At 37.8% G+C, this 17,109-nt stretch overlaps 1 protein-coding gene across 6 annotated transcripts in view; it reads right to left on the bottom strand.

Moving 5' to 3' along the window:
* Nucleotides 1-17,109, bottom strand: part of HEATR5B (HEAT repeat containing 5B) — a 99,634-nt gene that overhangs the window by 77,531 nt on the left and 4,994 nt on the right. For all 6 annotated transcript variants that reach the window (XM_042246275.1, XM_060412259.1, XM_042246276.1 and 3 more), the window contains exons 4-8: nt 13,610-13,718; nt 10,571-10,720; nt 5,618-5,789; nt 4,063-4,220; nt 2,544-2,793 (exon numbers count right to left, since the gene is read on the bottom strand). In XM_042246275.1, coding sequence (XP_042102209.1) covers nt 2,544-2,793; nt 4,063-4,220; nt 5,618-5,789; nt 10,571-10,720; nt 13,610-13,718 — 839 coding nt within the window. The remainder of the gene's footprint in view (nt 1-2,543; nt 2,794-4,062; nt 4,221-5,617; nt 5,790-10,570; nt 10,721-13,609; nt 13,719-17,109) is intronic.

The following is a 17,109-nucleotide window of genomic DNA, read 5'->3' as shown; positions in this document are numbered from 1 at the left end:
CAGGTCAGGAAGCAACAGTTAGAACTGGACATGGAACAACAGATTGGTTCCAAATAGGAAAAGGAGTACATCAAGGCTGTATATTGTCACCCTGCTTATTTAACTTCTATGCAGAGTACCTCATGAGAAACGCTGGGCTGGAAGAAGCACAAGCTGGAATCAAGATTGCCGGGAGAAATATCAATAACCTCAGATGTGCAGATGACACCACCCTTATGGCAGAAAGTGAAGAGGAACTCAAAAGCCTCTTGATGAAAGTGAAGAAGAGAGTGAAAAAGTTGGCTTAAAGCTCAACATTCAGAAAACTAAGATCTCTAATAATTAGGGAAACACAAATCAAAATTACAATGATAAAAAAATCAATGATGCCTCTAGTACACATTCAGTAAACATTAGGAGCTATTACTGTTACTTTACCATTTAAGAGCTGCAATGTGTTGGTAGCATCACTGTCAAATTACTGACCAGAAAGAGTATCTATAAAGAGAGTGACTTTAGAATTTCTTACTGAGATGTTCCTCAAAGTTTCCATTAATGTTGTTGACCCTTTCCCCCATCTTTTAGCTTCCAATAGAATTGATATGTATTTAATCATGAAAAAATGAAAAACTCCTTATCAAATTACTAATTAAGACTATATCCTGGCCCATAAATTCCAGATACATAGCACTGTGTTTAATTCTTTTACTATTTTAAGAATCAAATGACTAATCTATGACCTTAAGACTCTGAAATGAGAGTAACAAACTTTCTTATTTACATTCATTATGAATTAACAGGCTATAAAATATAGAATAATAGGAAATAACTGATTAATACATTATGGACTAAAATTAAACACCTCTTTTCTCCTGAGATACTTCTGGACTTGGAAATGCATGGACTCTCTCCTTTGGTTACTAAATTAGAATTTCCCTAAGTCAAGGCTATGGTTTTTCCAGTGGTCATGTATGGATGTGAGAGTTGGACTGTGAAGAAGGCTGAGCGCCGAAGAATTGATGCTTTTGAACTATGGTGTTGGAGAAGACTCTTGAGAGTTCCTTGGACTGCAAGGAGATCCAACCAGTCCATTCTGAAGGAGATCAACCCTGGGATTTCTTTGGAAGGAATGATGCTAAAGCTGAAACTCCAGTACTTTGGCCACCTCATGCGAAGAGCTGACTCATTGGAAAAGACTCTGATGCTGGGAGGGATTGGGGGCAGGAGGAGAAGGGGACAACAGAGGATGAGATGGCTGGATGGCATCACTGACCCGATGGACGTGAGTCTAAGTGAACTCCGGGAGCTGGTAATGGACAGGGAGGCCTGGCGTGCTGCAATTCATGGGGTCACAAAGAGTCGGACACGACTGAGTGACTGAACTGAACTGAAACAAGTGCTATCTGTGTGGCTTGCTATTTTACTCCTACCATATGGCAGTGTTTTTGTCACGCAAACATTTCTTTAATGAATCAACAAACAAATATCTTTAAAGTTGTGAATCTAGGACAGATTACTACTTTAACATATCTAACAATACCTCATTAATTTGAACATCTTTTAATTCCTTTCAGTTAGTCCATTTAAAATATATTTGCCTAGTAAGCTACTAACTATAACAAAAAAACTCACTTTCATTAATTTCATAAGAATTTATTAATTCTCTAGATATAAAGTCCTGGATATTATACAGTCTTTAAATTCTTATTTCTAAAGACATCTGTTAGGCAATATACTTTTCTTGATTAATATATATTCACAACAGTGATAAAATAAACTATCTCATAGAATTTATATTTTACCTTGCATTAGTTCCCTAATTGTATTATAAGCACCAAGACGACAGTAACTTTATCCTACTCATTGCTCAAAACCTGAATTACTCGTTTGCAATCTCAAATACTGAATAACTATTAGTTCATCTGAAAAAGTTATAAAATTGATACTGCCTAGAAGGTTTCTTTTAATTATGAATTACTGAGGCTTCACAGCATACTCTGCAATGGGTTAAAAATCACCTGTAACTGTTTTTAAGTCTTCATATCAAGCCTAATAAGGGTGGGGAAAACAACATGTATTTATAAAACAGGCTCCAAGAAGAAAAACCATAATAGGTTATCCCTCAAAGATTCCTCAATATGCTACTGCATACCAGGAGAGCTATAAAATCAGTAAAGGTACTAGGAACAAAACAGAAAAAACCTAATCTTACAAACACACTACCCAAATATTAAAAAACTCCAATTTACTGTAATTATATGTTATTTTAATATCAAATAAGAGTACACAATAAAAAGGACTATTAAAACACAGTCAGAGACTTCCTTGGTGGTCCAGTGGCTAAGACTCCATACTTCTAATGCATGGGGCATGGGTTCAATCCCTGATTGGGAAATTAAAATCCCACATGCTGCATGGCGTGGTGGAAGAAAAGAAGGAAAAAAAAACCCACACATTCCAGAAAGAGATATGAACTAATCAGACCTATCAGTATTTATTAAGGGTAGCAATAAAGAACTAAATGACTAATAATCAACAACACATACCATGACATCAATTCTTACCTACTGCTTTCATTTGTTTTCCAATCGCCTGGCATATCTCTTTGGCAGCTGCAATCTGGGCTTTTTCACCTAGCAAACTGCCCACGGTAGCTCTTAGGATAAAGGAGACACATCGTCTGGAATACACAGCCTCCACATGTGTTTGTGTTGCCCGAGGATGGGAAACCAGATCAAGTACATGAGACAAGAATGTAGCAAAGCTACGCTCCAACCACTGGCCACCCAATGTTGTTACAAAAACAACATATGCCTGTAAACAGATTAAGATACAACTTCAGGTAAATTTATACACACAAACTGAAATTACAGATAAAACAACTATGTAAATAACTGATGACAGCATGCAAAATAACTTATCTTTGAGATTACAACTGAGAAAATTTAAAACTTGAGACCTTTCTAGTACTTGTAGCATAGGATTTACTGGTTGAAGTATCTTTAACTAAACACAGTTCTTGGGATAATAGCTTCATGAAGAACAGAGAGTGGTGTGCGTGGGAAGAAAAGGTGAAATCACCGTGGGGATGGAGGGGATGGAGGGGATGGAGGTGATGTATGTGTGTCAGTGTGTGCACTCAGTCGTGGCCAACTCTCTGTGACCCCAAGGACTGTAGCTCATCAGGCTCCTCGGTCCATAGGATTTTCCCAGCAAGAACACTGCAGTGGGTTGCCATTTCCTACTCCAGGGGGTCTTCCCAACTCAGGGATCGAACCCAGGTCTCTTGCAACTCCTGCACTGAGAGGTGGATTCTCTACCACCAAGCCACCTGGGAAGCCCTGATGAAGACGATACAGTAATAAGCCCCAACATGCTAAATAAATGCTGACCTAGAGCTATAAAACATTCACTTATGACTATTAGGTGGAAACGCTTTACTTTTATTTTACATTTGTTTCTGGAACAAGGTATAATTGGATGATTTTGACTAAGATCACAAAAAAATCATTTCATTTTAATGTGTGTGTGCTCAGTTGTGTCCAACTCTTTGTATTAGATGTTAACTATTATTATTATATTATTAACTGTAATATCTTATTTGGTATTAATTATTATTCTGAAATGATCTCACATAAGGTTTAACTTCATAAGCACATTGGTGATTAAGCAATGATGATAAATCCAAAGTACCAACCAATATTTTTAGCTACAAGGGTTGCTGAAAACATTAAAATCTAAATTCTTCAAGCTACTTGAATAAAATTCCAGTTAAAACTAAACTATTCTACATCTGGTTTTCTGCCAGGTAAAATTTGGGAAAATTCTGTTACAGACCGATAGATGCAGCAGATACAGGTTTATCACACATCATTAGGCATCTAGCGTTCCATGTAAGCATGCGATTTACAGTTTGAATGCAGTTCATTCATTTAGTAAGAGGAATGCTTTGAAAGACATTTTTACTTATTAAATTTTAGATAGCATTAAAAATCTCTGTATGTGCTATTACTTAGTACAAGTCTTCGATGAAATTTCACAAGTGATATGAACAGAATTCTTTTATACATATATATTACAAACCTGTGTAACTCCAACTCTCACTTCACGATTAACAGACCCTCCAACTTTTAACATTTCTCCACCACTCTTTAAGAAACCTGACCCTCCACGCAGAAATCCTGTGGCCATGAGTTCTAAGACTTCATCAAAGGTTGCTCGCTTCACATTCTGGCGCATTACTTTCAGGAAAAAAAAAGCAAATTTATAAAGCAAATATATTTTGCTATTTAAATGTTTTCTAATAATCTAGCTTTAAAACTCAAGCATTTATTTTTAAGGATACTTAAACTACTACAAAGGAGACAGTCATTTATTTCTTATAATCTTACAATTTACAAAGTATTTGTAAAAATAAATTTAATTTTGAAGCAAAAAATGCTAAAAAAAAAAAGGAAGGTGCTACAAATTAAAAACAATTCAATACTATGACAAAATAGTCTAACAATTATGCTAACTTTATATGAGGAACACGACAGGGACAAAGTACATCCATAGCAGGTAATGCTAACTGATCACAGCCCTCACTCACAATTGAGATGGACACAATGAAACTTTGTCAAGACCATGCTTTCTGTACAACAGTTAACCTATGGGTTGAAATGTCACTGGACTGCAACCAACTTGTTACCCCTGGTAAAGAGCTGTCCTACTTTATAAAGTCCTTTCATATAGAGTAGCAAATACAATCCTCACAAAAATTCTGCAGAACAGGCATAAAGCTCATAATTCGGTACATGGACTTTAGAATTTGATGCCTGGGTTTTGATTTCACTTAATAGAACACTCATTACACCACAAATGACACCATCTCTCTAAGCCTCAATTTCCTTGTTTATAAAATGAGAATAACAGCAATACTCAGGATTAATAGGGCTTTTGAGAGGATTAAATAAAATAACTCTGCTCTCATTCATAGTTAGCACTTAATGAATGTTACCTATCATCATTATCATTGTTACCTAATTCAAACATTGAAATAATTATCATTAACGATGAAAAGACCAAAGTTCAAAGGGTTTCACAGCAAATAAACATAAGAGCTAGGACCTGAACCTGTAATCTGAGCCTTTTTCTACAATACAGAGATGGAGGAGGCATGGGGACAGCAGCAGAGCTGGGCTCACTCCACAGCTACTCAGAGCTGCCCCTGAAGCATCTCCATGGAACTATGAGGCACAGCAGAAATAACTGAGGAGATCAGCACTGCCTCCGAGTCTGCTTATAATAATGGTCAAGAAAAGGAAAATTATACTTTGCTACGAATGGAGATCTACTCTGGCAGGTTCTAGTCCCTGTACATGTGGATGGATACAAGACCACTCCATAAATCTTATTTGTTTATATGTCCAACATACTTGCTACATGTAATCTTGTTCACTATTATCATAAAAAATGTCCTGCCCATATCAAGGAAAAAGTCATGTGGGAACTATTTTATGAAAATGTAGACAAGCATATTTAATAATTTAAACCCTTTAAACTGACTTGCCTAGAAGTAGTACATCATCTAGAAGGAAGCATTCCATATATCTTCAGACACCTGTTACACTCTAGATTGGGGGCTGGAAAATGATACCTGTTGCTTGTTTTGGCATCAGTGCTGTAGCCATGACTGTTCCTAAGAGTTTAGACACTGCCACTCGTACCCCATAGTTAGAGTTTTCCAAAGCCTTAAAGCAGAGAGTGGCTATATTTTCCAGTTCAGCAGTCCACATGAACACAGCTTCATTCTGTAGTTCTAGGAGACACTGGAATTTTAAAAATAATAACAATAAATGGATTAGAACTTCTGCTTCCAGAGACAAAGGTAACAAAAACCAGAATTATTCTCTCTTCTGAAATAACAACAACAACAAAATATGGACAAAATACATGAAACAACAGTTTTGAAGACACTGGCCATCAGGCAATGAAGAATGCTAATCCTTAAGAGATAAAAAACACCAGTTGAACCCTACAGTTGTCCCAGCATACTCCCTTGAGTTTCCAGCAGGTAGGAGGAAATACATAACCTGAAGTCCTGTGTTAGAAAGAAGAGTCTCAAATCAATAATCTCAGCCTCTAACTGAAAAACTAGATGACACAGACCGAATTCAACACAAAGTAAGCAGGAAAATAGGAAACAATACAGTTAAGAGAGGAAATCAATCAACCAGAAAACTGAAAAGCAGAAATGAAACCAAAAGCTGCTTGTCTGAAACAACCGACATATCTGCTAAATCTCTAGCCAGACAGATGAGAAAAAAGAAAGAAAAGACACAGACTATCAAAATTAGGAATGAGGAATCACATAACTGCAAATTCAGTATATATGAAAAGGAAAATATATTTGACAACTTAGATGAAACAGACAACTCACTCAAGAAGAAACAGATAACCTAAACAGCCCAATATCTATTTTAAAAACTGAATTTGTAGTTTAAAATCTTTCCCCAAAGAAAACTGGAGACCCAGAGAGTTGTACTGATGGATTCAACCAAATGTTTAAGCAAGAAATAATGCCAATCCTAAATAAACTCTTTCAGCAAATTGAGGAGAAGGGTATACTTCCCAACTCAACATACTGACCCTGATATTGAAATCTGACAAAGACATCACAAGGGAAGAAAACTACATACCAATACCTGCCACGGATGTAGATGCAAAATGTGTACACAAACTTTTAATAATTCTAATCCAACAACATAGAAAATGAATATGTATCACGACCCAGCAGGGTTTATCCTAGGAATGAAAGACTGATTAAAACTCTAAAACTAATTAGTGTAATTCATTAGCAAGCTGGAAAAAAATTCATATTATTCATCTCATTAAATGCTAAAGAAACATTTAACAGATTATAAGTAAAACTGGGGAAAACTGAACAAGATCAGTGGACTGTGTCAATGTCACTATTGTATTACGCTGCTTGTAATGCCGTATGCTTTTTCAAGATATTACCATGGGGGGGAACTAGGTATAAGTTTATAAAGATCTCTCTAAATTATTTCTTACAACTGCATGAAAACCTGCATATGATGTGCTTAGTTACTCAGTCATGTCGGACTCTTTATGACCCCATGGACTATAGCCGCCAGGCTCCTCTGTCCATGGGACTATCCAGGCCAGAATATGCCATCTCAGGCAAGAATATGCCATCTCCTCCTCCAGGGGATCTTCTTGACTCAGGGATCAAACTCATGTCTCCTGCACTGGCAGACGGTTTCTTTACCACTTGAGAAGCCACTTGGGAAGACCCTGCATGTAAACCTACAATTATCATACAATTATCCTAAAATAAAAAACTTAGTTAGAAAACAGAAACAACACTAGAAATCAAATTAAAAACAAACAAACAAACAAACAGGCATTTGACAAAATCTAAAATATATTCTTAACAAAAACTTCTTGGAAGGCTAGGAATATAAGGGTATTTCCTCAACCTGATAAAGGTCATCAAAGAAAACTGACAGTTAACATCATACTTAATGGTGAAGGACTGAATATTTTCCCTTTAAGGATCAAGAACAAGACAAGAATGTTGGCTCTCATGTTTTCTATTCAACACAGAACTGAAGGATCTGGTCAGGAAGTACAGTAAGAAAGAAAAATAAATAAAAGGCATCCAGACTGGAAAAGAAGCAGAACTGTCTCTGCTCATAGGCAATATGATTGTCTATACAGAACATCTGAAAGAATCCACTTAAAAAGCGACATGGGGACTTCCCTGGTGGTCCAGCGGCTAAGACTCTGTACTTCCAGTGCAGGGGGCCTGGGTTTGATCCCTGGTCAGGGAACTAGATCCCACATGCCACAGCTACAATCTGACACAGCCAAATAAATAAAACACTAAAAAAAAAAAAAAAGCTGACATAGAATTAATAACAGTTTAGGAAGGTTGGTGGATACAAGATCAATGTACAAAGCAACTGTATTTCTCTATGTCAGCAATGAACAATTAGAAATTAAAAAATTTTTTTCATCAATACTATTTAAAATAGCATAAAAATATGAAATAGTTAACAATAAAGCTGACAAAAGATATGCAAGGTCTCTGCATCTGAAAACCACAAAATGTTGCTAAGAGTGATCACAGAAGACCTAAATGAATGGGAGATAGAGATATCCTATTTACGAGTCGGACTTAATGATAAGCTGTCAACTCTCCCCAAATTTATTTATAGACTTGGTGCAACTTGAATAAAAATTCCAGCATGCTATTTTTGTAGAGATTGATAAGCTAAAATTTCTATGGAAATTCAAAGGACTGAAAATACTCAAAACTATTTTGAAAAAGACAATGTTGAAGGGCTGACACTACTTGATTTTAAGGCACTATAAAGTTGAGCTTCCCTGATAGTTTAGTTGGTAAAGAATCCGCCTGCAATGCAGAAGACCTTGGTTTGATTCCTGGGTTGGGAAGATCCACTGGAGAAAAGACAGACCACCCACACCAGTATTCTTGGGCTTCCCTTATGGCTCAGTTGGTAAAGAATCTGCCCGCAATGTGAGAGACCTGGGTTCAATCCCTGGGTTGGGAAGATCCCCTGGTGAAGGGAAAGGCTACCCACTCCAGTATTCTGGCCTGGAGAATTCCATGGACCATATAGTTCATGGGGTCACAAAGAGTTGGACAGGACTGAGCGACTTTCACTTACACCTTCAAAGTTACAGTAATCAAGAAAGGTACATCAAGATAGACGAACAGTTCAATGAAACTATTCAGAGATTTCAAAAACAGACCCACAAGTATATGGACAACGGATTTTCAACAAAGGTGCAAAGGAAATTTAGTGAAGAAAAGATAGCCTTTTCAACACGGCACTAGAATGAGTAAATATTCATGTGTAAAACAAAACAAAAAAATCTTTAATTCATACCTTGCACTATACAAAAAGTAACTCAAAGTGGATCACATACCCAAGTGTAAAATTATAAAACTCATTTGGAAAGAAACACAGGAGAAAGCTTGGGCTAGGAGAAGTTTTCTCAGATACAATGCTGTGCTGTGCTTAGTTGCTCAGTCATGTCTGACTCTCTGCTCCTGCATGGACTGTAGCCTGCCAGACTCACTGGACTGTAGCCCACCAGGCTCCTCTGTCCATGGGGATTCTCCAGGCAAGCGGTGGGTTGCCATGCCCTCCTCCAGGGGATCTTCCCAACCAAGGGATCAAACCCAGGTCTCCCGAAGTAGAGGAGGATTCTTTACCATCTGAGCCACAAAAGAAGCCCATGAATACCACAGTGGGTAGCCTATCCCTTCTCCAGGGGAAATTCCCAACCCAGGAATAAAACTGGGGTCTTCTGCATTGCAAGTGGATTTTTTTTTTTTTTTTACCAGCTGAGCTACATGGGAAGCCCCTTACATACAACACTAAAAGCATAATTAACATAATAAAAATTGATAAATTGGGCTTTGACAAAATTCAAAACTCCTCTTCATAGAAAGGAACAATTTAGGGAATGAACAGACAGACCACAGGGTGGGAGAAAATATTCGCAAATCACCTATGTGATAAAGAAATATATAAAGAACCTACAAAGTACTCTCAAAATTCAATAATAAGAAAACAAATAACTCAACAACAATGCAAAAATTTTTGGATAGACTCTTTATTAAAGATGTTAATGGCAAATAGGCACCTAAAATGATCATTAGTCTAGAAATGCAAATTAAAGCCACAATGAGATAGCTGTACATATCTATAAGAATGGTTAAAAGCTAAAAGACTGGCAATACTCAATGTTGATTAAGGGTCATGGAGAAAGAGGAAATTTCACAATACTTTGGAAAAGGTGGGAACTTCTCCAAAAATTAAATGTAAATCTAGAATATGATCCAATCATACCATTCCCAGGTATTTATCCATGTGAAAGAAAAGCATATGTCTATATGGCACCCCACTCCAGTACTCTTGCCTGGAAAATCCCATGGACAGAGGAGCCTGGTAGGCTGCAGTCCATGGGGTTGTGAAGAGTCCGACACAACTGAGCGACTTCACTTTCACTTTTCACTTTCATGCATTGGAGAAGGAAACGGCAACCCATTCCAGTGTTCTTGCCTGGAGAATCCCAGGGACAGAGGAGCCTGGTGGGCTGCCGTCTATGGGATCGCACAGTGTCGGACACGACTGAAGCGACTTAGCAGCAGCAGCAGCATACAAAAACTAGTACACAGATGTTCACAGAAGCTTTTTTGGTAATAGCCAAAATTTGAAGCAACCTAAATACTTATAATAGGTGAGGGAATACACCAATTGTGGTATATCCATACAATGAAATACTACCCAGCAATAAAAAGAAATGAACTATCGATACATGTAACAACACTGACATATCTCAAAATAATTATGCTGAGTGAAAGAAGCCAGGCCAAAAAAAAAAGGACATACAACATCATTCCCATCTATATATGACTCTAGAAAATGAAATGAAACTAATCCATGGGAACAAAAATCATACCATATTTAAAAACAAAGAAAAAAAAATCACTGATTATTTAAGGGCGGGCACGTTAAGAAGCAATGTTATAAACCAACTAAGAACTAACCTTGGCAACTGCACATCGAACAGCCATTGACCTGTCAGTTAAGAGGGACCTGGCATTCTTGTAAATATCACGATGACAGGAAGCTGCTGCACCACCCAGTCCATTCAGAACTTTCTGTAGACTCATTAAGATTTCACTTCGCCCCTGAGACTACACATGAACATAAAGAAAATTCCACATTTAAATGAGAACACACCAATACACAAAATTTCTCTGCACCTAATGGCCTTAATTCTAAACATAAATAGTAAGTAATGAAAAATAAAAAAGTATTCTAAAATGTATCTAAAAGGTAAAAATAATTATGAACTTCAACAAAATAATACCTGAGAAATTATGTTACAATAAGTAAACATATTCTAATATTCCAGGATCTGTTGAATTTCAAATAATGAGAACACGATAAATTCAAAAGCTTCAATATAATAATCTCTCAAGGATCCCAACTTTCAGAATGTAAAATGTTACAAAAAGTACCTAAGTAATATAAAGCATCTAAAAGAGGAATAAAATAGCCAACACAGTTTTAAAACTTCTCAGATATATTCCAAACTATGAAATTATTGGGACTAATTTGAACTGTTGTTTTTGTACTGTTACAGTGTTTGATTCATATTTCTGATAGCTGATTGAAATATAGATCTCTTTCATCAGATCGTAAGCTTTTTGAGATCAAGTGGTAGATGTTATCCATCTTTACAAGCCTAAAGATATGCCTGAGAATATGTCCTCAACTCTTGTTTAATAAATGAATAGACAAACAGTTCTTAGAAGAGGTGCTGTCCAAGAAACCTTTAGTTTTCCAAGGTAAAGAATTAGACTATGAGACCAGTGCTTCGTCTATTTTCAGTTAACCCCAACTGAACAAAGAATTTTCAGAAGTAATAACAAATTGAAATGACAAAACAGAACTGTCTTTATATCATATTAGCCGCTGTGGATTGAATACTGTGCTGCCAAAAGACAAGATCAGTCCTATGCCCTGTTACCTGTAAACATGACTTTATTTGGAAGTAAGGTTCCCAAATAACCTTAGGAAGCATCACTATGAAAAAAGCTACTGAAGATGATGGAATTCCAGGTGAGCTCTTTCAAATCCTGAAAGATGATGCTGTGAAAGTGCTGCACTGAATATGCCAGCAAATTTGGAAAACTCACCAGTGGCCACAGGATTGGAAAAGGTCAGTTTTCATTCCAATCCCAAAGAAAGGCAAAGCCAAAGAACGCTCAAACTACCGCACAATTGCACTCATTTCACACGCTAACAAAGTAATGCTCAAAATTCTCCAAGCCAGGCTTCAACAGTAGGTGAACCGTGAACTTCCAGACGTTCACGCTGGATTTAAAAAGGCAGAGGAACCAGAGATCAAATTACCAACATCAGCTGGATCATTGAAATAGCAACAGATTTACAGAAAAATATCTGTTTCTACTTTATTGACTATGCCAAAGCCTTTGACTGTGTGGATCACAACAAACTGTGGAAAATTCTGAAAGAGATGGAACTACCAGACCATCTGACCTGTCTCCTGAGAAATCTGTACGCAGATCAGGAAGCAACAGTTAGAACTGGACATGGAGCAACAGACTGGTTCCAAATAGGAAAAGGAGTGTGTCAAGGCTGTATACTGTCACCCTGCTTATTTAACTTATATGCAGAGTACATCATGAGAAACGCTGGAGAAGATGAAGCACAAGCTGGAATTAAGATTGCCGGGAGAAATATCAATAACCTCAGATATGCAGATGACACCACCCTTATGGCAGAAAGTGAAGAGGAACTAAAGAGCCTCTTGATGAAAGTGAAAGAGGAGAGTGAAAAAGTTGGCTTAAAGCTCAACATTAAGAAAATGAAGATCACGGCATCTGGTCTCATCGCTTCATGGCAAATAGATGGGGAAACAGTAGAAACAGTGTCAGACTTTATTTTTGGGGGCTCCAAAATCACTGCAAATGGTGACTGCAGCCATAAAATTAAAAGATGCTTACTCCTTGGAAGGAAAGTTATGACCAATCTAGACAGCATATTAAAAAGCAGGGACATTACTTTGCCAACAAAAGTCCATGTAGTCAAAGCTATGGTTTTTCCACTAGTCATGTATAGATGTGAGAGTTGGACTATAAAGAAAGCTGTGAGCCGAAGAATTGATGTTTTTGAATTGTGGTGTTGAAGAAGACTCTTGAGAGTCCCTTGAACTGCAAGGAGATCCAACCAGTCCATCCTAAAGGAGATCAGTCCTGAATATTCACTGGAAGGACTGATGTTGAAGCTGAAATTCCAATAGTTTGGCCACCTGATGTGAAGAGCTGACTCATCTGAAAAGACCCTGATACTGGGAAAGATTGAGGGCAAGAAGAAAAGGGGATGAGAGAGGATGAGATGGTTTGATGGAATCACTGACATGAGTTCGAGTGAACTCCAGGAGTTGGTGATGGACAGGGAGGCCTGGTGTGCTGCAGTCCATGGGGTTGCAAAGAGTCGGACATGACTGAGCAACTGAACTGAACTGAGAGAGAAACGACATCAAGTAAAGATGAGGTCATACTAGATCAGGGTGAACCCTAATTCAATCACTGGTACCCTTTAAGAAGGCAAGGAAGCATTATTCCCAAGAGTCATCAGGGGAAAAATGGCCCTGCTCATACCTTGATTTCAGACTTAAACCTCCAGAATTGGGACCTAATAAATTTCTGTTGTTTTAAGCCATCCATTCTGTGGTAATTTATTAAAGCAGCCCTAGAAAACTAATACATTAGCTATGGTACAAAAAAATAATATGGCACTACAAAAATATCCCTGGGATTAATGTAAACCTCTTCTTTGTTAAGGAAAAGCATAATTTCCTTTCTCTTTGAAATATGAGGAACTATGCATTAAAACAAAGGGCAAGTAATATTTTTTACAAGTAATAATTTTAAATTACCCTCTTGTTAACCCATATAAGTAATACATTTAACAGAAAAAAGGCAAACACAGGTTTTACCTAACACCTAACTCCCACCACAAGCAAAACATTTAATACTTGTTGTAAAACTTACCTCTGCACTCTTCAGAGATTTCAAAAGATTATTCACTGTTTCTGGAAATGCACTGCCTAACATTCTCCCCATTTTTTCATAAAATGCTCCAACACAAGCCACTGCAGCCCTGTAAAAATTGACATTTTCATCAGTCACTGTTCAGATTAATAATTTTGTCATTTTTTTTAATTTTCAGAAATCAATTTGTATTTGTGCAGGATATTTTTGTCCACAAATTTTAAACTTTCAATAACACTTTGTTGATTACTGACTAGCATAAAAAAAATCTATAAATAAAAAATGCTGGAGAGGGTGCAGGGAAAAGGGAAGCTTCCTACACTGTTGGTGGGAATGTAAACTGGTATAGCTACTATGAGAAACAGCATTGATACGGAGGTTCCTCAAAAAACTGAAAATATCGCCACCATATGATTCAGCAATCCCATTTCTGGGCATATATCCGCAAAAAACAAAAACTCTTTAATTCAAAAACACACATGCACCCCAATGTTCATAGCAGCACTATTTACAATAGCCAAGACATGGAAACAACCCAAATGGCCATCAACAGATGGCACAGATGGCAGCAGAACAGATGGCAGCTTAAGAAGATGTGGTGTATATATATATACAATTGAATATTACTTAGCCATAAAAAAGAATGAAACACTGCCATTTACAGCAACATGGATGGACCCAGAGAATATCATACCAAGTGAAATAAGCCAGTCTGAGGAAAACAAATATTATTTGATATCACTTATCTGTGGGATCTAAAAGAAAATACAAATGAATCTATATACAAAACAAAAACAGACTTAGAGAAATGTATGGTTACCGAAGGGGATGAGGAGGGCAAGGATAAATTAGGAGTATGGGATTAGCAGATACAAACTACTATACAAAAAAACAGATAAGCAATAAGGATTTACTGTTCAACAAAGGGAACTATGCTGCTGCTGCTAAGTCGCTTCAGTCGTGACCGACTCTGTGCGACCCCATAGACGGCAGCCCATCAAGTTCTGCTGTCCGGGGGATTCTCCAGGCAAGAACACTGGAGTGGGTTGCCATTTTCTTCCCCAATGCATGAAAATGAAAAGTGAAAGTGAAGTCGCTTAGTCGTGTCCGACTCTCCGAGACCCCATGGACTGCAGCCTACCAGGCTCGTCCGTCCATGGGATTTTCCAGGCAAGAGTACTGGAGTGGGTTGCCATTGCCTTCTCTGAAAGGGAACTATATTTTATATCTTATAATAACCTATAATGGAAGATAATCTGAAAAATATATGTATATATACAATATATATAAAAATTGAATATATATATATACATATATATATACACACACTGAATCCCTTTGATATATGCCTGAAACTAACACAATATTGTAAACAAGTATATTTCAATTAAAAATTTTTTAGAAAAAAATGCCTTGTTTATAATTGTTAACAAATACTACGGTTAATCAAACTGTATTCTTGTCAGAAAAGAGAATAAACATATACCCATATAATAAATCATACCCGTCCTTTGGAAAGAAACCCAAGCTTTCCTTTTGTTGTTGTTATTTTATTGCTAAGTCCTGTCTCTTTTGCAACCCCATGGACTGTAGCCTGCCAGGCTCCTCTGTCCAAAGGATTTTCCAGGCAAGAATACTGAAATAGGTCGCCATATCCTTCTCCAGGGGATCTTCCCAACCCAGGGATCGAACCTGCGTCTCCTGCATTGCAGGGAAATCTGCATGTATCCTTTGGAGTCTCGCAAATCTGTGCCTAAATCCTAGGACCTGCCACACAAAAGCTATGTGTCCTGAACAAGTTACTCTGAGACTGAGAGTGATTAAATAAATTTAGTTTACTATCCTAAATTTAAACAGTAGAATCAGACTCGATCTTCACCTCTTTGACTTCAAATCCCATACTTTTTTCAATACTCTATAGGCTGAAAACAAAGCTAAAAATGTCTGAGGTCATTTGCCAGAATATATTATGGAATTCCTAAGTAGAACCCATGAATCCACTGGAAATACATGAGTAGTAAGTAATATGCAATAAATTCTGCTTTATCAGAACTATAAAATCATGTGTGGATTTGCTAAGTAATGGAGAACTAAATCATAAAACTATGAACATACCTCCAAACTCCAGAATAAACTGGAAAGCACTTTTAAGATCCATACGCATCCCAAACAACACAAAATTTAATCACAGCATACCTATGTCGTTGAAAAAAGACCTAAACACCAGTGTCCAAGTTCAGAATAGTTTCCCATTTCCTCTGTAAGCTGTTATACTGGTCCTGGCTCCTTGAATGTTGGTGTTGTGAAGGTGTATCCTTGGCACCTTCTCCTCTCAAAACAGTAATACACTCTTCCTAGGTAACTTTATCCAGACCACAGGTTCAGCCTACTCTCAAATCTCCATTCTCTCTCTACTCACCAAAACAACATTCTCAGCTCAGGTCTCTGAAACCCAGACCAGGATTTCCAACTGCCTACTACACACTGTTACGTGGACTCAAACTCAGCACGTTCAGAACTGGATTCATCATCTTCTCCTGAACTTATCCTCTCCACTATTCTGTACTGGAAATAAGATATAAATAAGCCAGCTCTGTTTCCAGTTATAAGTTTTCTTTGTCCAGAAAATAGGTTGGGAAACACAGTCTGCAGGCCAAATCTGGCCCATCATCCAGCCTTCCACCTACTGCTGTAAATAGTTTTATTGGTATACAGCTGTACTCATTTATTTACATACTGTCTATGGCAGAGTTGAGTGGCTGCAACAGAGAAGATATTCAACAAATCCAAACCTATTTACTACCTGGCCCTTTCCATAATACTTGCTGGTCCCTAACCCATCACATCCATCTTCCACTTTTCCCGTCTTAATCCCTTACTTGACTCATTTCCATATGGCATCCCTTGATGGTTCTTCTTTGGCTGATGCTTTTTTGAGAAGCCCTCACTGACACTGCTCTTCCCTCACACCACAGCTAAGTTTATTCAGGTGTTATTTTCCCTCCCACAGCACTCCTCACTGTACCATAACTGCTGATTTTCTTAATGGACTCTCACAAGGTGCATCCCTAAGGCCATTATCCTCAAGACTTCCTGTGAAAACATCTGCCCTAGATCCAAAGAAGTATGTGCTTGGAGTTGGGTTAAGTCCTTAACTTAGGGAGTCAATAAAGTGAAAGCTGCTCACAGACTGCAGCCTGTTAGGCCCCTCTGTCCATGGGATTCTCCAGGCAAGAATACTGGAGTGGGTAGCCAGCCATTCCCTTCTCCAGGGGATCTTCCTGACCCAGGGACTGAACCCAGGTCTCCCATACTGTAGGCAGATGCTTTACTGTCTGAGCCACAAGGGAAGCCCAAGAATACTGGAGTGGGTGGTCTATCCCTTCTCCAGTGGATCTTCCCAACCCAGGAATTGAACCAGGGTCTCCTGCATTCCCTAGTGGCTCAGTTGGTAAAGAATGTGCCTGCAATGTAGGAGGCCCAAGTCTGATCCCTGGGTT

Source organism: Ovis aries, chromosome 3, assembly GCF_016772045.2.
Source record: "Ovis aries strain OAR_USU_Benz2616 breed Rambouillet chromosome 3, ARS-UI_Ramb_v3.0, whole genome shotgun sequence".
NCBI lineage: Eukaryota > Metazoa > Chordata > Mammalia > Artiodactyla > Bovidae > Ovis > Ovis aries.
The sequence above is the reverse complement of the archived record's forward strand: the minus strand, read 5'-3'. Positions and strand labels throughout refer to the sequence as shown.